Consider the following 21,424-nt stretch of genomic DNA (forward strand, 5'->3'; position numbering starts at 1 on the left):
CAGATAGAATAAGAAATGAAGTTGCGTTCGAAAGAATGGGAGATGAAAGGAGATGCTGAAACTGATCAGAAAGAGAAAAAGGAATTGGCTGGGTCACTGGCTGAGAAGAAACTGTCTACTGAAAGATGCACTGGAAGGAATGGTGAACGTGAAAAGAGTTCGGGGCAGAAGAAGATATAAGATGATAGGCGACATTAAGATACATATATCATGTGCGGAGACAAAGCGAAAAGTAGAAAATAGGAAAGATTTGAGAAAGCTGGGTTTGCAGTGAAAGACCTACCCTTGGGCGGAACATTATGAATGAATGAAATACCTTTTTTTACTTTGAGCACAATGCTGTAACCAGGGTTTTTGGAAAGCAAGTTTTATCTTGACATCCTCACCAAAGACCCTTTTTGTGCGTGGAAAATGTATTCCGTTAAGATGCATCTACATGGTTCAATTTTCCATGCGCGTGCGCATGTAATTTGGAAATAATATTAAAAGAATCAAGTTTAAAACGCGCGTTCATTTAAGAAAAAAATGAAGATTTTGTGTCTACATGATGCGCCGTTTCGTAACTTGGTTAATAAATATCGTTAAAATGGGAGAGTTCAAGTTAAGGAATTAAAAATAGGACGTACAGTACACAATAAACTTTGGACGACATTGCAGGATAGACTATCATCTAAAAATTTCTCTTAAAACCTCTTCGGCGTCTTTCACAGCAAATATGAATTTCCTACACCCGTACGAGAAATTTAAGTTAAAACTGTGGTGCATGAACTTAAACTGGTTGATCCAGTACTTAAGAGTAGATTTTATGAATTAATTTAGAGTAATATGCATTGCGGAGCATTTTTTTTTGTGGAATAAAAACTTGGTCCCACTTAGGCCTACATGGATGGCCACGTTAATAAGCAGATGCCAGAAATGAGTAAAAAATAAAAGTAGACAGCTCCAGCATCTCCTTGCATGACATGGGTGTGTACATAACTTCAAGTAGTGTTTTTAGTCGGTAATTTTATTGCCGCGCGTTTAACAACTGGCCGGCCGGGAGCTCCAGCCCATGATCTACATGCTGCGCTCACGTTTCATAGATAAACCGCCCACCCAGTACAAGTGTACTCGCCCAGTACGGCCGATTGCTATCTTATCAGCGTATCACTTCATCATATTTTTATACACATTTCATTTGGAAATTGCAATCTATTGGTCGATTCAATAAGCGATATTGCAGTCCCTATAATCAACTTTGGAAACTTTGTTTCACTCCTCTTATAGAAAAGTGTTACAGATTTTTCCAGTTTTCAGGTGGAATACAGACGTTTCACGTCAAAAAAAGAATGAAAACAATGTATTTGCACCGGTGAGAGATTCAACTACCCATATGTAGAATTCAATCCTACAGCAATTGCGACAGTGAGTGAAAATATTGATATAAGAGGAGTTGTCGGCGAAATCCTTTCAAGTCAATTGTACTTGATTTTGTACCGATACTATAAAATCATGTACCTGTGTGTAACGTTACGAATGGTTTTCAATCGAAAGCGCTCTTTTGCCAATACACAATATATTCTGCTTGCGCCTGTTTGAGCCTTTTTAATCAAATTCTACCTCTTCCTCATCCTCCTCCTCCGCATCTTTCTCTTTTTTTTCCATCATTATCATGGTTATCGTCGTCATTTTCACCATCATCATCATAGCAGTAAACAGTACATTAGGTTTCTAGTGTCTGCACCAAACCAATGCATTGCTTCAGTAGATTGCCTACATTTTAAAAATATCTAATGTAGGCTTAGGGAGAGTGGGGTAGTATCGGACATCGGGTAATATCGGACAGTGCGTTTCTTTCATCTACCACCATATGGTAGTACCTGAATGACATGGTTACGTTTCTCTATGCGACATCACAGAAACGTAACCATGTCAGTCAGGTACTATCATCGTGTGGTAGATGAAACTCACTGTCCGATATTACCCGATTTTCCCCTACAAATTTTTTATAGTCTCCATAATTTTATTTGTTGTTCGTGGAAAATCCAGTATGTCTATATTGTTACAATTTATCGTTTAATTTTCAATTTAAGTAATACTGGCTTATGCCAGAACTCGCGTTACTGAATGAGCTCTGGTTTGAGTCCTGGGGTGATGTAAATATCTTCCAAGAGGGCTGTTTACCTTTTGATAAGTACGTAAATTTCCTCCTGTTTACTAGAGATATTTATGTAAATTGCCTCTACTTTCCCTAGGACAATGGTGGGCATTCTTGCGGCATTGCCGCAGTGACGTCAGACCTCAGCAAAGCATCAAACTTACCCCCTACCTTCCCCTTCCCCCACTCCATGAAAATACTGCGCATGTACGTGGTGGATTATACTGGATTGCTGTACTTCGGAGCTTCATTAGTGATACAAAGTCTTTCACACTTACACTTACAAAAAAGGCGGTTCTTTCATTTCTCATGTTTAGGATTGGTTACAAATATTCAGGACGCGAACTTAAATATGTACATTCTTAAAACAGATCACCTGTTATACGAGTTCAAAGAACACAGATTCAGTGATTTTCAAAGGATAGAGAAAGATTTCAATATTTTTGCCACTCCTTTTCATTTTTAAATTGAAAATGTTGTCCCAGAATTGCAGTTAGAGGTACCGGATTTGCAGAATGATGACTTCTTGAAAGCAGAATGTGAAGATCTACCGGGGGCTAAAATGTTTTAAAAGATGTCCAGTACTACATATCCACTGCTTAGACAGTTTGCTTAAAAAATAATGAGTACCGTCATTTCCCATAAATATGGTCCTGGAACATAACTATTGTCCACGATAGAACTATTCAAATTTTGTATTCCATAACGTAGTACCTCGTTTATCTATATTTTTGCTGTACTGTAGTTTGAATTCAAGTCACTGCAGCTATCTACGAACGGCCTATGTTACTTCTACAATGATCTTTGAATGGTTGTATCGTGGACCATAGTTGTGTTCCAGGACCATAGTTATGGGAAATGACGATATGTATTCATCAACCTACCAATGCGAACAGCTGTTGTCTAAAATGAAATTTATAAAGTCCAGCCACAGATCCCGCTTAAGCGATGCTCATCTCCTTGCGCAACTGAAAATAGCACGCACAGATATAAATCCCAATTTCGAAGAAATTGCTTTGAAAAATGATGAATTAAATATCACGTGAATGGACTATTCTAATTACATATGGCAGGTAGGAGTGTAGTGGCGCAACTGTCTGTAAATCCGTCACTGCACTGTAGAGTGCAACCCCTCCCACAGTATGTAGTTGCCATTTAAATCCTGTCTTGTGGGTTGCGTTCATTTTGCCCACCACTGCCCTAGGACGTCTAATCTTCAAATCCGTCACTGAGCCATCTCGTACTACTTGTTCATTGGCTGAAATGACGTCATTTCATAGCAAACTTAAGACTTTTCAATGCCAGTCATTCATATTGCCCTATTTATCATTTCACTGAAGTTCTTAAAATCAAATACAGGGACGCAATGTGTCCCTTAGAAGTTTGGGATAAAGGAATAAATCTGTTCTGCGCAAAAAAACATTATATTCACAAAATAAAATACTTGCACTTCGGCAAGGACAGATTACTCGACTTGAGTTTGTAAGGACCTTTTGCTTTAAATTCCTGCATGTTTAAAGAGTCAGTATTTAACTTTTTAAACACATTTTAAGTTCTATGACAAAATTTTTCTAAGTGAAGCCAACCAATATTTTCATCATATTGAACCACATTTTTAACCGTACCAGTAATATGGGAAATATTGATTACAGTTGCATATTTACAAACGGGATGCAGGTTCACTCTCTCAGTTAAAGAGGAGAGAATTTACGTACCGTAGCTCCTGTAAACGGGAGGCAATTTACGTACCTTAATATCCTGTAAATAGGAGGTAATTTACGAAATTGTTTGACCTATGGAGACAATTTACAGTCTCCGTAAGTCCTCGTGGAAGAAGAAATTTTCTCATGAAATTTCAGCCAGTGTATAGGATCGGTGTCACCCAACATCGTTATGGGCTACTGTTAGGAGGTACTGTAGGTAGTGAAATCCTGTTTCGAAAACCAGCAATAACGTCTAAGTGGACGATCATGCTGCTCATTCGTAATAACCCTGGTACTGGTTGGATGATGATCTTGAGCTGTTGCGTCACGGATTCATTTTACAGCAGCGTCGTGTGTCTTACATTTATTTCCTAACTATTGTCTTACAACACTTCTATATATAGATCAGTTTCATAATATTATACGTAGTACTCATGCTACTGAGTTCATTCCAGGTCCATATTTCAGTTTAACTTACTAAGTATTATCATTCAAGATCCCACAATATAATTATTTGATAGGCCTATAGAATATCAAATACATGGTATAACTAACTAATATCTGGAAAAATTGACTAATTGTTATGATTTTTGGCTGTGCTGTACCTCTGGTAAGAACCTCTCCCGGTGCCGTATATTCGATTTGGTTACGCGAGAGAAGAGAGTTGGAATACTGTTTAAAACAAGAAAATACTTAGCAGACTTTGGCGACTTGGTTTGGAAGCAATAAATATCGCACACGCAACACTAGTTCATCTAAGAATGTATTGTACTACAGGGTGGGAAAAATAAAACTGGCCCGGAGGATCTGTAATATTTACATGTATTATGGGTCTGTAACAATGAATATTCTTTGAAGAATATTAATTAATATCTAATAACTCATTGTTGCTTCGAAATCACGGTTTTCTGCATTGTCAGGGTATTTCGGTGTCAGTCTTATACATAGAAATTTATATATATATATATATATATATATATATATATATATATATATATGTATATATATATTTTTACCGCGGGCCAGTTTTATATAAATTTCACTTCGGAATGTGTATGATAAGACTTTCTTGTGTTAAATTCTAACGTACCTTGTTTACATGTTTCCATTTATGGGTCATCTTCAGAACTGGTCGTTGTTGGTCTTGGCGCCTCTTGTTGTTTCCTGTGTGGGTGCGTTCGTAGTGTAGAGTCAAAGAGTGTATGTGTTTTGAAATTTAGTTGTGTGTTGGGGTGTGTTTTCGTATGTCTGTATATTTCATATTGTTCTAGTGTGTTGAGTTTCTGGCTTTTTGGTTGGATGTGCAGTATTTCCATGTCTGTGTTGATGTCTCTGTAGGTGTGGTTGGCATTTGTGATATGTTCTGCATAAGTTATGTGGAGGTGTTTTGTAATTTTGTTATGGCTGTGATGTGTTCTTTGTAACGTGTTTGAAATGATCTGCCTGACTGTCCTATGTAGAAGTTGTTGCAGGTGTTACATTTGAGTTTGATATGTATAAATTTCATGCCTTGATACTAACAAATGAATACAAATAACAGAGTAATTTTTATGACAAAAATATCCTCGAACAAACAAATAGTTTATATCAGTTTTCCTATTTCTAAATCCGTTACAGGTAATTTCGTCCAATATAAAATGTCCCCAGACAGAAAATGCCAAGTAAAAAATCGTCCAAAGAATTTAGTCCAAGCAGTAAACTTCCAAAAAGCAAAAGGTCAAAATGTGATAGGTCCAATATACAATAGATCCGATATTAAAAAAGTCCAATACGTGTGAAAGTCCAATATACGATAACAGTAAATATAATAGTCTTTTATTGAACATCTGAAACAGCAACAAAGTCATACAGAAACCGTGGACTTACAATTACTTGCAGGTCATACTAATATAAAAAAGCCGTAAATGAAAGGTTCTAGTAAACAACTACCAACAATATAAAGCTGAACTAGCTTACTTCGCTATTTAAGAACAATTTCATATCATCTCAAATAATTACTCAGTAATCCGGATGAACCTGAAAATTTTGACGCGGACTAAATTATATTGCCTTGCGTATCCGAGGTGCATAAATTAGACTTTTTCACACCTTGGATATTACAACCACATGAACATTTTGCCATTGGTCTTAATTACTGTATGGGCAATTGAACATTTTTACGTCTGTCATTATGTAACATACCTTTTCAGTACATTGGACCTTTTCGTACCTGGACATTAAAAGCATATGGACATTTTCGTATGTTGGACTTCTCTGTATTGGGCATTATCTCTATTATCTTACCATCGAAATCTTTAGGATATATGAAGAAAGGTTTGTTGTATATAAATGGGGCTGCAGTCGATGATACTAAATAAAATACACAAACATATTTTCTAATACAAACACACCACTGTCAAGCTCCCATTACTGCATGACACAAAACAGGCTCTATGACGTATGATGACAGCGGTGTAAACAACCCGTATTGAAGCAATAACAAGTGTTACAAACAAGTTCATATCTAGTTGAAAATTGGAGGAAGATAGTGAAGCTGCTGCTGCTAAGAAAATATACACAGATACCAGGTGACCAGTGCATAAAAACATAAAATGTAAAAAAGAGTTTGAAAATCCAGTACCATATTGAAATAGAGCGACGGAAATCATATCTAAGTTACAAATTAAAGGTAAGCAACAGCCAAATTTAAGTTAATTTAAACATATTGCCTTTCACATGGTATGATGTCAAAAAATAAAGTAAAAATGTGCCCATCAGTAGATCCCAAATGAAACGGTGTGTAAATGTACGTTCTTATATTTATTGTAATAACTAGGGGTCGGAAGTTTATAACCAGAAAGTCACTTTCTGAAAATATTATATAAAGTTTAAAAAATTACTACGATTTTATTAATAAAATATAAAAAATTAGTATACATCTATCTGTGAAAAATACATTGTCATCGATCTCAGTCACTAACTGTCGCAGAAAGAAACCATGTCTTCTTTATTTTACTTTCGCCATTTTTACGTCTTCACTTGTGAGATGCAATATTCTGACTTCGTTCACTGTGGCTGCAGTATTTGTTCTGTTGCGTTGAATGGGGAGGAAGCACGTAACACACGTGATCTGGAGTCAAGACTAATGCAACCATAAGGAAAATTCTTGTGAGACGTAATAGAGTTGCGTAAGCAGTCTGCAGTAGGTCTCCATTATAGACTGTGACTACACGGTAAAAGAAATGTCTGTTCATAAGCAGAAAAAGGGGGGAAATGCATAAAAAAGCAGAACATTTCCTAAAATATGACCAATAAACAGGAAAAAAAGACCTTATTAGTTCTTGTTAAAGTGAAACGAGTTTGTATTCCATCCTGTATTGTCTGTGATTTCTCAGAAAAAGAATTTTATTTCATCAACTCCCGAGCCCCGGTAATAACTTTATCTTCTGCATATCTACGAGAGTACACTTTTCGGACTTTGATAGGAAAGTCGAGATATTTCACATTGTAGGAGAGACTGTTTGACCTTGAAACACTTCACAGTTAATTTTTTTAATTATGGGAAATTAAATTTTTTAATTAAAAAGTGCTTGAAATAATTATTATTGAAGATTCCTTTACAACTTCCAGTATATATATTCCTGTTTTGCAGATCTATTAAGGATGGAAAACATAAAATGACGGGATATGTAATGTGTTCAAACGTATAACAAGTTCATGTACCTTGGAACATACCCTCTTGTACCTTGGAATGCATGGAATATAGCTGCAAAAACTGACAATCATATTTAAAATGTATTTGCCATCATAAACCAGAGCAGGCTTCTCTGATTGAGATTTTATTTCCTGGAGGAGCAATAACTGCTTCAACAGCTTTCTTCAAGGCATCCGCATCAATTGGGGGCCTCTTAACTTCAGAGTTACTTCGTGGCATGAACTTAAAATAAAAGAAAAACAAAAACCGATATTATCGTGTACCTTGGAACATGTTTCATGGTATAAGATGTTTTGTGTTCAAAGGTAAAAGAGAGTGCACGTTTAAACAAATATGGCTGCCAAAACTAGAGGTTCGAATAAATTATGGAAATTAACATTATATCATTGCTCAGCAGATTGTAAGGAACACACAGTACTTGATTGATAGTAACATATGAATGAATGAATGAATTTATATATATTTGTCTTTAAGCAATATACCTTTTGGTGAGGTGGCACTTCACATTATTAGTATACAGTGCCGTCTCACCGTTTTACAACGCCTCTCGTACAAGTCAATAAGGACATTTCTTATTTTTAATTTATTATTGCAATTCTTCCACTAGTCTTTTCTTGTCTGTCATCAATTCTTCCACTACTTTACTTCTAATCCATCATTATACAAAAAATACTGTAATCCCCTCTCGTGTATGACACATTTCCCCTCACTCTACATCTCTAATTATTTGCACTTTTCACTAGTCACTTTTCCACATTGCTACTTTTTAGGTCTTAGTTTTCTTTTCTCATGATTTATTTCCCCTCCACACCATTTCCTTAAGTCATACTGTTTTTTTCACCTTGTTTTCCCCTCTTCCTTCATCACCGCTCCCTGAACTATCTCCTACTTGCGTTACTCTACTTCTCGTCAGCCTGGATTTAGATCTTAGTTTCTTCACCCGCTTCGGAATTGCTCCCATCTGATGTCCACTACTCGTATTTCCATTCGCTTGCATTGAGGTCTTGTTCTGCTGAGCTTGATGAATACCAGTTCGCGTCATTCCTGTTTCTTCTTCAGTTGACGTCACTGTCTGCTCTCCGGAAATTTTCGCTGAGTTTAACACGTTTGCATTTGTCTCGCGTACACTCATCACACTTGTGTCACTAACCTCGCCTTTAGATACGATATTCTTGATTTTCTCTTTAAACATTTTTCTGTTCCTTTCGTTTTCTTCTGAGTCTACGATCGGTTCCTTTAACGTTACTAAGCATTCCTCTACACTAAAAACCAAATTGTTTATCTTAATTTTGGCCTTGATGAGTTTCGCGAATTGTCCATTTTTTTCGTGCTGCTTTAAGAAAATGGATTAAAACTCTTCTTCTACTTCTCACTTCGTAGCTCCAGTCGTCATCTATTCTGATCGTTGTGTTCCCTAGCATCCTCCTATTCTTCGTAATCCTCTCCTTCATAACCACACTCTTAAATTTTACTAATATTGGCCTAACTTATTCTGTAATTTGTATTTGCTTCTTTCCTACTCTAAATGCATCCTGTACTTGTCCATCGCTCACGTCCATACCAAAACACTCCCAACACACTCTTAATATCTTGCCATATGTATCGATATTCTGTTCTCTATTTTTTTCTTCTATCCCGAAAAATAACAAGTTATAGTAACAAATACAATTGGGTTTCGTGTTAGAAAACATATAACAATGAACGAAATATTTATTTTGATAGTAAAAAAATTGTTTTGTCCACAGAACTCACACTTTGTAATAAATCAAAACGAAACTACGACCAGAACTACTTAGCGGCTTTCTCTACAATCTACTTCAGTTTGAGTCCTCTAGGTAGCACCAACAATTAGAAACAAAAAATGTCCAAAGGTACACTGTTCAAGGTAAAACAGCGTCCCCTACTCATAAACAATTGTTATTATACAGGAAAAGAATTGAAAGGAATTCATGTTCTCATATTCAGAAGTATCGATAGAATATTTAGTTTTCCAGAATAAATATCTAACCAGAAAGGGGAAGATCATTATTACGTAGACTTATATGAAAGAATGAGTTAGTTAAGAAGCTTCTGAAGAAGGTTTAAAAAGTGTTCAAAGATCAAATCAACCCATGAAATTATAAAGGGCTATACAGAAATAATTTAGAGCGGTATTGAAATTCGAACTGGAGAGAGCATGTCAACCAAACCATGGAGACAAGACATTTCCAACATTGCGGTCTGGTCGAGGAGAATTACAGTTCGAAATTTATTGCTCACCGTTAGACATCATTGCCTATACAAACATCTGCACAGAATTCGCATCAACAGTGAACCATACTGCGTGCTGTGTACACAGGCAGAAGTGATGGACAGAAGCAATTTGCTTAGATGTTCTGCCTTAGATGGAGATTCAGAGCGTGACCGATACTGGTAAACAGGAGGTCGAACAGGCAGATGAAGTTATAATTGGTGAATCCACCGTTGATATAATTTAATAACAGAATAACTTATGTTAAAGCGAAGTATGCCTACATTCAGTTGGAAATAATTTCGAAACGTGACTTCATATTTACTAATCAAAACCACAGAACTCACTAATGTGGCTCACAACTGAATCGGTTTTTTGAGAAACCCCATAAGTCAAAGTTTCAAATTTTAACAAAATTGAGGTTATTACTAATTCCTGTTCTATAGGGACAGATATAATAATAATAATAATAATAATAATAATAATAATAATAATAATAATAATAATAATAATGATTTATTTAACCTGGCAGAGTTAAGGCCATACGGCCTTCTCTAACACTCAACCAGGAGTAAAGACTGCGTTACAAAAACACTACAAATTTACAAATTACACTACAATTTTACACACAAAATTGAATAAAATAATAATAATAATAATAAAAAATAAACAACAAATAAGAAGAAATCGGACATAATATATAACATACAGAAAGAAAGAAAAAAGCATAATAATATGTGAACAGCAGGTCAAAATAAATGAGGCATACAAAAAAAAGACAATTATTCATAATAATAATAATAATAATAATAATAATAATAATAATAATAATAAAATAAGAATAGTAGACTAATAATTATGATGATGATGATGATGATAATAATAATAATAATAATAATAATAATAATAATAATAGTAATATTAGTAATAAAATAGTGCAGTACAAAGTATACAGTGAATACAATATTTCTAAGTACACACAATAAGGAAAATTAAGATTATATATAGCTCAACTTATCACATTAGAGATATAACATTATCGGAAAATATGAAAACAAAAATATAAAATAAGTTGAATATCATTAGAACATAAAAAAAATGTGAAAACGTGGAAACATGCAATACAACACTTGTCATAATAGTAAGTTAGTTTGGCAACTCGTCATAAGATAATTTTCTAACTTTGATTTGAAAGAATTCAATGTTCGGCAGCCCTTGACTTCAGGCGGCAGAGAGTTCCAGTGACGAGAGGTAGCAACAGTGAAGGATGAGGAATACAGAGACGATGCGTGAAGTGGAATTTCTAGCGTGTTATCGCGTTGTGATCGAGTATTAATATTATGATAGCGAGAGAGAGTATGAAATCGAGCGAATAAATAATAGGGGGATGAAGAGTGCATAATTCGATATAAGAGAGAAAGTGAGTGCAGATTTCTCCTCTCATGTAACCTAAGCCATGATAACTTCTCGAAAGAAGGTGAGATATGATCATAGTATCGAACATTACAAATGAAGCGGACGCACGCGTTATGAACACGCTGTAGTTTCTGGGCGGAATCAATCCTGAGATCACTGAACAAAACGTCGCAATAATCGAAGTGAGGTAGAATGAGTGTCTGTACCAGCGTCTGTTTTAATTTAGATGGATAATGATACAATCTTTTTAGTGAATGGAGAATAGAGAATGCCTTCTTACATGTATATTTAATATGCGTATCCCAATTGAGATTAGATTCGAAATGTACTCCGAGATTTTTGACGGTAGAGCTAAACGGGATGATTGTTTTATTCAGTTTCACAGGCGGAATATTCAGGTATACTATTTTGTAGGAAAATACCACACGTCAAACGGTATTTCTGTTGTGGCATGTACGTTTCAAAATTAGTTTTCGTGTAGAAGGCCCATAATTCAGTGATAAGGTTGACATAGAATGAACAAAACTATAGCCTAAGTAAATTAATTATTTTATATCTGAATTTTTTATTTGTTAGAACAATGTTATCTTTTGTGTAATGTATTATTGCGTTAGATTATTTCATGCAGAACTCTATTATTTATGTCCTCAGTGACATTTCACACAGATTAGAGTAAAATTTGTCCACATGAAGAAAAATTGAAGGGTTCAGAGCCATAGCGGACCAAGCGCCATTTATTAAAAACGGAGAAAACAAGGTTTGAAGTTAACTGAATACCTCAGTTTAATGAAGATTGATATGTCATTTATTTTTAATGTGCATACTTTATATTACTTGCTATATGTTACAATAAATTATGGTAATCACTTAAATTTAGCCCATGTTTTCTTCGTTTTTAATATGTGGCGCTTGGCCCATTATGGCTCTGAACTCTTCAATTATAAAGTCAATTTCTAAATACTGGTTTTGAGAAACAAATTCGTATTATGTTTTAACCAAATTTTCAATTATTCCATGAAATAGAGATATTGTTTTGTTAAATGTTTAACAGATTTAGAGAAACTCCATAAGTCAAACATTTTCAAACATGAATATTGAGTCATATTCTATTTAAAAAAAATATTTTTTAGAATTCAGAAATATTCGTTATGTTTTTACCAACATTTCCCATTTCAAATATTCCAGTTTTTAACTCATGCATTCCTTTTAAACAGTTTTTTGTGTTCCCCCAAAACATTGTATTTCGTGACTTACGGAGTTTATAAAATAACTAATTCAATTCAGGTTTCATAATGTTACGACAACTGTAAAGGCAGTCTTACTGAATCCCAACAGATTCCAACACAAGTCCACCAGTTCTTCTTAATAATATGTTATTCAGTGACTCTCTATCGATTGGGAAAACTTCGACTTATCAGGAATTGAAACAAAAACTGCACACAAAATTAGCAGGAAACACTATAATCATTAGTTGTTCATTGACTATATTGTCGTGACGTCGTGTTTGGCGCGTGCCACAAATACAATCGGCGAACGCTTGCATCTTGTTTGTGCCACAACTGACGTTCAAAACTGTACTTCATATACTGTTTCACGGCCGACTTGATGCTCTCTTCGCTTCTACAAAGAAGCGAAGGGGGCATCAAGTCGGCCGTGACTATTTACAATGCATTCTAATGATAAAGACTGATACTACGATAAAACTTTCCCACAATTTAAATTATCTGTTCATTTATTTAATTGATTTACTTTTACTGGTATAGTTAAAACCATAAGCCCTTCTCGTCTATTCGACTAGTATAAAAATATACAACAAATATAATAGCAATACAAAAACAATGAAATAATAATAATAATAATAATAATAATAATAATAATAATAATAATAATAATAATAATAATAGTAATAATAATAATAATAATAATGACCACCCCACTTCCACTTCGTTATAAGGGCTTTTTCTGTGATGTTCTCAGAAGCTGTAATTTTCTTCAGTGCCATGTTGGAGACCTTGTCTTTCAGTGAAACGCCAACTATCTTCCTCTCCATTTTCCTTTGGCATATTTCGATGTTCGTCTTTTGTCTCTCTGTGAGGACCCAGGTTTGGCTACCATATGTTAGCACCGGGAATACACGGGAGTTAAGAGCCTAGTCTGAGAATAATAATAATAATAATAATAATAATAATAATAATAATAATAATAATAATAATAATAATTACAAATGACTTTTAAGGGACCCGCAGGTTCATTGCCGCTCTCACATAAGCCCGCTACAAAGCTACAGTCCACACTTAAGCTGTTGATAAAGCGTCGTAAAATAACCTACTTAACCCCTTCCAAATCAAATCTTCACAGAAAATCAAAATTTGGGGACACTAGGGTCCCAAATTTTTAAATTTTATTTTTAAGTCTGGTATGGAAATGTTTCAAAAATGATATTCTACATTTCTGTCACATTGAATTTTTCAAAATATTTAAAAGCATCGAAGACATTAAAAAAAAACACTACAATGTACATCAGGTTTGAAGGGGTTAAAAAAAAGAAAGAAAGCTACATGATAAGTAGGGACCGGATTTTTCTGTAATATCAAGGTGTGAAATATGTACATATTTATGTAAGATAAATAAGCTGAATATGTACCAAAATATCTAAAATCATGAAAATATTTAATATCAGTATCTGCGCTGGTTTGTATTCTTAAGTCTAGATATTTGTAATCTGGTACAATTTTTAATTTTCTGTTCTTCATAACGATTTCTACTGTTTCTGGTGCTCTTCCGCCGTTTCTGAGTATCATCATTTCTGTCTTGTCCACATTTATATCAAATCTGTTTTTATTGCACCATTTTACCATGATGTTTATTGTTTCTTGTAAATTTGTAAGGTCTTTAGACCCTACTACTACGTCGCCCGCTTATGCGTATGAGATTATTCCCTTCTTGATTTGTACAATACAGAGTAGTTGTATGAGAAAGGTTGCCTTTTGTTCATTCATATTTACAGTGGGCGGTAAAGGGTGAGTGCCTCTTTTACTTCCTGGAACTTAGATGTTATGTTTCGTCCCGAAATATATCCTTTCTAGGGTAGGTAAAAAGGCTTATTTCAAATTGTAAACTTCCCCAGCAGCAGTTTTCTTTTTCATTTTAAAGAAGTAAAAATGAATAAAACCCCTAAATATGTAGATTTATGTAATACCAAGCCATAATATGTAATATGGGGTAAAAAAAGGTAAAGGTATCCCCGTAACATGCCATGAAGGCACTTGGGGGGGCATGGAGGTAGAGCCCCATGCTTTCCATGACCTCGGCACTAGAATGAGGTGGTGTGGTCGGCACCACGCTCTGACCGCCTTTTACCCGCGGGAAAGACCCGGTACTCAATTTTATAGGAGGCTGAGTGAACCTCGGGGCCGTTCTGAAAGTTTGGCAACGAGAAAAAATCCTGTCACCACCTGGGATCGAACCCCGGACCCTCCAGTCCGTAGCCAGCTGCTCTACCAACTGATATGTAAAAATATGTAGTATCAAATTTTAATATATTAATGGTAATTACAAGATTCGCAAAGATTTGTTATTTATATACTGTTAGGTTGAAAGGAATATAATACGCAAATACATAAAAATCCGGTCCCTAATGATAAGTGCAAATGCAGTGTTGGGTTCTATCAATATGGTTACCGCGCGACACTGGCGACTTCAGTGAAAAAAAAAAATATAGCGAATCGACTAGTATTCTGTTCTGTAGGGGAGACTGTTGTACCTTTAACCCTTTCCAGCCCAAATTAAATTGAAAATTTAAAAAAAATATTTTGACATGAAGGAGAAACGCTGCCCGAAAGTGTTTTGTTTCGGGATTTCAGGGGTGCCAGCTATCTTAAAAACAACTAAGAATATGGCTATGATAACAAATGGAGTCATTTGGCATTTTACATACATTCTCAGAGCAGGTAAAGTGTATTATGCTATATGGAATCATTGGGCTGGGAAGGGTTAAACACTTTTCACATTTTATTTTTTTTTTTTTTTAATTTTGGAAAATTATATTTTTTAAATTAAAAAATACTTTAAATAATCATTGAAGATTCCTTTACAACTTCGTGTATATATTTTCCTGTTCCAAACATCTACTAAGGATGGAAAAAATAAAATGTAATATGTTCAAAGGTAGAACAGGTTCATGTACCTTAGAACATACCCTCTTGTAAGTTGGAACACATGTAATATAGGTGGGAATATAGTTGTAAGAACTGACTATCATATTTGAAATGTATTTGCAATCATAAACCATAGCAGGCTTCTCTGATTGAGATTTTATTTCCTGGAGGTACAAGAATTGCTTCAACAGCTTTCTTCAAGGCATCCGGATCAATTGAGGGACTTCTTAATTCCGGACTTACTTTGTGATATGATCTTAAAATAAAATAAGGACAAAATGCAATAGTATTATGTACCTTGGAACATGTTCCATGGTACAAGATGTTTTGTGTTCAAAGGTACAAGAGGGTGCACGTTTAAGCAAATAGGCTTCCAAAACTAGAGAATCGAATAAATCATTAAAATTAAAATATCTTATTACTCACCAGATGATACGGAACACATTTTACTTAATGAATGGTAACATATCGGGTTTTATGTTAGATAACATATATCAATGAACGAAATGTTTACTTTTGGTACTAAAAAAGATTCTTTCGTTCACAGAACTCACATTTTCCAATAAATCAAACCAAAACTACGACCAGATCTACTTAGTGGCTTTCCCTACAATCTACTTCAGTTTGAGTCCTCTAGGTATTAGCAAAAAATAAAATACAAAAAATGTTCAAAGGTACACTATGCTAAAGGTACAACAGTCTCCCCTATGCTATGGCCTGGACATCCATGTTTTCATTGTCGTGTATCTTCTTGTCTATCAGTAATAACTATCTGTTTTCGCACTATTTCAAAATCACTTTACGCAGCGTTCTATAAATTCATTGGCTTTATCAATCTGAACGTCATTTTATTGGTTAAGCAATTTGTTGCTGTACTTACTCGATATCCGTCCGGATAGTGAGAGCTTGTTGGAGGTCAGCGCTTTTATAATGCTTGTTAAACTCATTAAGTTCTGTGGATTTGTGTTTCATTGGAATGCTTTGCCGATTTTACAATCAATTCTATAGCGAGAGCCACATCAATGTCTATAATATAATGGGACGCGGAATCCAGTTTGGAGTCATGAGGGCGTGTGAAGGGATTGAGTTGGCACTGTTGTGTTTAGATTGCGTACTTCTCTTTGCAGCTCAACAAAACTCAATATGAATTGAAGTAACATCAAAGCTGACTCACATTAATTAAAAAGACGTTTGGAATTTAGTTTAACTTTCATAGGAATAAAACTAAATGCATAAGCTGATATACGAGTAAGTGTAAGTACAATGTATTCCCGACTCAAATACAGTAATATAACTAACGAAAGAAGGTTTAAATTTACGTAAATGCAAAAGTTCAAATAGTTTTATCATCATTGACGTGCTAATATTCCGCCTCACTGGCCCGTTGCGATCTCCAGCCATCTCGTTTTATTCCTTCCAGCAAGTCGACGACCTATCAGATAGTTTTATAATGTACTGTAATATGAAGGGTTCAGAACCACAGTGGGCCAAGCGCCATTTACTAAAACCGTAGAAAACAAGGGTTAAAATGAAGTTATTGCCATAATTCAATGGAAACATATAACAAGTAATATAAAGTATACACATTAAAACTAAATGATATGGCAATCTTCATTAAACTATAGTATTCGCTTAACTTTAACCCTTGCTTTCTCCGTTTTTAATAAATGGCGCTTGGCCCACTATGGCTCTGAACCCTTGTTATAATGTAATATGATATGATTATAGATTTTTCAATGAAAAATCCCAGATGCGACCGGGACTCAAACCCGGGTTACCTGCGTGACAGGCTGTAGGTCTGACCGCTCAGCTACTGCAGGGGTTAAAAATTCCCCTAAATGAATGTGTGGAGTTTCTGCCATCCACAATTCAAATATATTTTACTTGTTCTCCAATAAAATTAGTTAACCAAATGAATGAAGTTTTTCGTAGCATGCAAGACGAGCTTTCTTAATACTTCTGCGGCACTAATGTACTCTGTTATTTGAAGTATGCATGAATGAAACATCAGAAAATTCATAATAATTCCAAGAAAATCATTTTTCTTCTCTAGCTGTAATTGAGGTTAGAATTTATAAAATAGTTATATCGCCGGTTGTTATTTATGGTTGTGAAACTTGGACTCTCACTTTGAGAGAGGAACATAGGTTAAGGGTGTTTGAGAATAAGGTGCTTAGGAAAATATTTGGGGCTAAGAGGGATGAAGTTACAGAAGAATGGAGAAAGTTACACAACACAGAACTGCACGCATTGTATTCTTCACCTGACATAATTAGGAACATTAAATCCGGATGTTTGAGATGGGCAGGGCATGTAGTACTTATGGGCGAATCCAGAAATGCATATAGAGTGTTAGTTGGGAGGCCGGCGGGAAAAAGACCTTTAGGGAGGCCGAGACGTAGATGGGAAGATAATATTAAAATGGATTTGAGGGAGGTGGGATATGATGATTGAGAATGGATTAAACTTGCTCAGGATAGGGACCAATGGCGGGCTTATGTGAGGGCAACAATAAACCTCCGGGTTCCTTAAAAGCCAGTAAGTGAGTAAGTAAGTAAGTAAGCTGCAATTGAGGGGGTCAGCGCAACAGGGTCTAAGCCATTTTTTAATGTAGAAAAAGCAACTTATATATATATATATATGTCTGTGTGTGTATATATGATATTTTTAGGGGAAAAATTACATGCTTCCTAACAAGCTATATAATGGTGGATCGGTCTGTTCCACTTCGTAGGGAGATAGTTGGCGTCAAAATCAACGGAAGGCTCAATATTTAATTTTTCGCATTGAGGAGGGTTAGACCACTGTTGCGCTGACCCCCTCAATTCTATTTTTTTTTCTTCCTTTAAGTCGTTAGTTTTACGAAAAGTCAAATATAATTCCAATTTTAATTCACATATTTTTATTGTTATAGATGAGATTTAACATTCTTATGTTACAATTTCTGTGATTTTAATAATTCTAGTATAAATAAATTTATGAAAATGTGGGCGAAACTCTTAACTGGAGTTCTAAGCACCTTCGAAGCTCACTTACCGCCATTTACTCGAAACTCATTGGTTGTTTCACTGTTCTCCGCGGCAAACCTCCTGCATATGACCTTCAGCGACTTCACATATCCGTGAATCACAGGAATGCAGCTTTGTCTAGTAAAGGAACATAGCTATTATAAAGGACGTTGGCGGTCGGGCATCTATTTAATTCTGAAATTCAGTAGCTTGCCAAATAAAAAGAGCATGCATTTATAAGTACGTCGGAAAAAAACCTAATTTTAGGTCAAACCGTTCCCTGTGTACAATTATTACAACCTTATGGGTTATAGCACAGTCTTCGATCTTAACACATTCCGGAAGAATAGCGCTATTGTTTAGAACGTCTGCATCCATTTAAGACACGTAGATACAATAAAACAGAAAACAAACACACATGGTCAAGCTGACACACTCTCATCATTCTTCCTCTGTATTTATATTTGCACATAAAGGAGATAATTTCTCGTTCATATGAAAATATATTTCTATTACTCCTTCTCGTTCAGTAAAGAAAGTGGTAGTGATAAAAGAGAAACAAAAGGTTGTGTTTTACGCAGATCACACACTATTGATATTTAGTATTTACGAGCTATATATATATATATATAATATATTTCAGCGTTTTTTCTCCTTTAACAGACAAGATGCTCAGTCTTGAGTCCTTCGACGGCAGCCAGTTATGGGCGGGATTTGCGGTGTCTGATATGTATATTCTGAAAAAATAAGAAACTAAAAATAACCAAATTGTTGACTGATGCCCTGACAAATATACGAGGGGCATCCAGAAAGTAAGTTTCCCTATTTAAAAAAAAAGAACACACACTTTCAGGAAAACATTTATTGGCAACAGGTACAGCAATGTTTCAGCTATTTTTCAACATAGCCACCATCAGAATTGAGACACTTGTCGTATCGTTGGATCAACTTTTGTATCCCTCTGTCGTAGAACTCTGCCGCCTGTGAATGGAACCAGCGTGTGACAGACGTCTTCAGCTCTTCGTCGTTGTCAAAACGCTCACCGGAGGACAGGAATTTCTTGAGGTGTAAGAAAACGTGAAAATCGCTGAGAGCAAGATCAGGACTGTAGGGTGGTGATGAAACAACTCCCAGCCAAATTCCGTCAAAACAGCTGCTGTGCGCCGAGCCGTATGTGGACGAGCATTGTCATGGAGGAGCACAACACCTGCAGTAAGCATTCCACGCCTCTTGTTTTGAATGACACGTCGCAATTTTCGCAGTGTTTCACAGTAACAGTCAGCGTTCACTGTTTCACCTCTTGCAAGGAAGTCAATGAGCAGAATGCCCTTCCTGTCCCAGAACACCGTGCACATCACTTTCCGAACCGACAGTGTCTGTTTGAATTTCGTCCTGACCGGAGATCCATTTTGCCGCCAATGCATTGACTGCTGCTTGGTTTCCAAGGTGAAGTGCGAAATCCAAGTCTCATCGCCCGTGACGATCCTGTCGAGGAACTCGTCGCCGTCATCGTGATACCGTTGCAGAAATGTCAGTGCTGCTTCTAAACGTTGCATTTTGTGTTCGGGTGTCAGGTTTTTCGGCACCCACCTGGCACACAATTTTTTGAACAGCAGGTGCTTAGTGACAATCTCATGCAACAAGGATCGCGATATCTGCGGTGCACTGCCGCACCAGCTCAACACGATCATCTTTGATGAGGGACGGTCGCCCACTGCACTCTTCGTCATGGACACTTTGACGACCTTCGGAAAACTGCCTACACTAGTGACGCACCATCTGCTTACTCATGAAGTTTGGCCCATAGACCTGATCGAGCTGCCGATGAATTTCAATTGGCGCAATGCTTTGTGCATTAAAGAACTTTATCGCCGACCGAACTTCGCAGGCGGTGGGAGAAGGAATAGGAGCTTCCATTTCGGACCACTGCTGCCATGCTACTGGTACCAGGCGGGACCTGTCCGGCTGGCATATGATTGTTACGTCATTGATCTGTTACGCATGCGCAATTGACACGGCTAATTACGTTTACTTTCAAGGGGAAAAATCAGGAAACTTACTTTCTGGATGCGCCTCGTACAATTCAATTGCTTTTTCTTTGTAATTCCCAATGCAACCCGAAATTAATTTTGTAAGCATTCGAGAATTCTCATAAGTTAGAAGTAGGGAATGATTATTAAGTACTGTCACTTTGCCACAGGATGTTGTTTGGCAGCACCGAGTCTCAGTACATGCTGGAGGACTGTCCCTTGGAATTCAACAGCAGCTGTGTCCCGGACGTGAACGGCAGCTATTGGAACTGGTCGAATTCGGATCTGGACGAGGTGGAGGTGGTGGAGAAAGAGGTCGAATACATCCCGTACAACAAGCGTCCGGAGACCTATATAGTGCCGGTCCTGTTCGCACTCATCTTCGTGGTCGGTGTCCTTGGAAACGGCACCCTTGTCCTAATATTCATACGCCATCGCAACATGAGGAACGTCCCCAACACGTACATCTTCAGCCTGGCGCTGGGGGACCTTCTCGTCATAGTAACAAGTGTCCCGTTCACTTCTACCTTGTACACGGTAAGTACATGAATCACATACATATTATTAAGACAGAAATAGTAAAAAGCTATGCCATTTTATGTACTTACCTTTCTAATTCATTTGGAAATTTAAAAAATATAATTCGGGGCTGCTTTCCTTTTGTTTGAACAATTCACTGCAGAACAAAACGATGGTTACTGTAGTTTGCCACTCTCATACTTGAGGGAAGACTCCACTGAAAATCATGAAAATTTTTCCAAAATTTTTTTTTTAGCTATTTCACTTATTCAGAATTTATATTTTCATACCCCAAATGGATTCAGCTCAATTCTGATTACAAATACTCGTATGTTTACACTTTTTAAATTAAGGCTGGAAGGGGGCGTGGAACCTAAAGAGCTGTCAAAATTGTTTTTCATCGAAGAATTCTTTTTTAAAATTTCTGATTACAAATCTAGTAACTTTTTGTTGGCTCTCTGAAGTTACTAGATGAATGTAACTGAGGAGAATATTAATTTACATAAATATTCATTTTATTTTCAAATCTA

The 21,424-nt window shown here is 36.1% G+C and overlaps 1 protein-coding gene across 3 annotated transcripts in view; it reads left to right on the forward strand.

The window, feature by feature from the left end:
* LOC138700255 (neuropeptide CCHamide-1 receptor-like) overlaps positions 1-21,424 on the forward strand; it is a 215,896-nt gene that overhangs the window by 163,445 nt on the left and 31,027 nt on the right. For 2 of the 3 annotated variants that reach the window (XM_069826749.1, XM_069826748.1), the window contains one exon: positions 20,546-20,912. In XM_069826749.1, the coding sequence (XP_069682850.1) occupies positions 20,547-20,912 (366 nt within the window). In that variant the 5' untranslated portion in view covers position 20,546. Of the gene's footprint in view, positions 1-6,365; positions 6,509-20,545; positions 20,913-21,424 lie in introns of those variants that run through there. The other variant, XM_069826750.1, reaches the window with a different exon arrangement.

This window comes from Periplaneta americana, chromosome 5 (genome assembly GCF_040183065.1).
Source record: "Periplaneta americana isolate PAMFEO1 chromosome 5, P.americana_PAMFEO1_priV1, whole genome shotgun sequence".
Lineage (NCBI taxonomy): Eukaryota > Metazoa > Arthropoda > Insecta > Blattodea > Blattidae > Periplaneta > Periplaneta americana.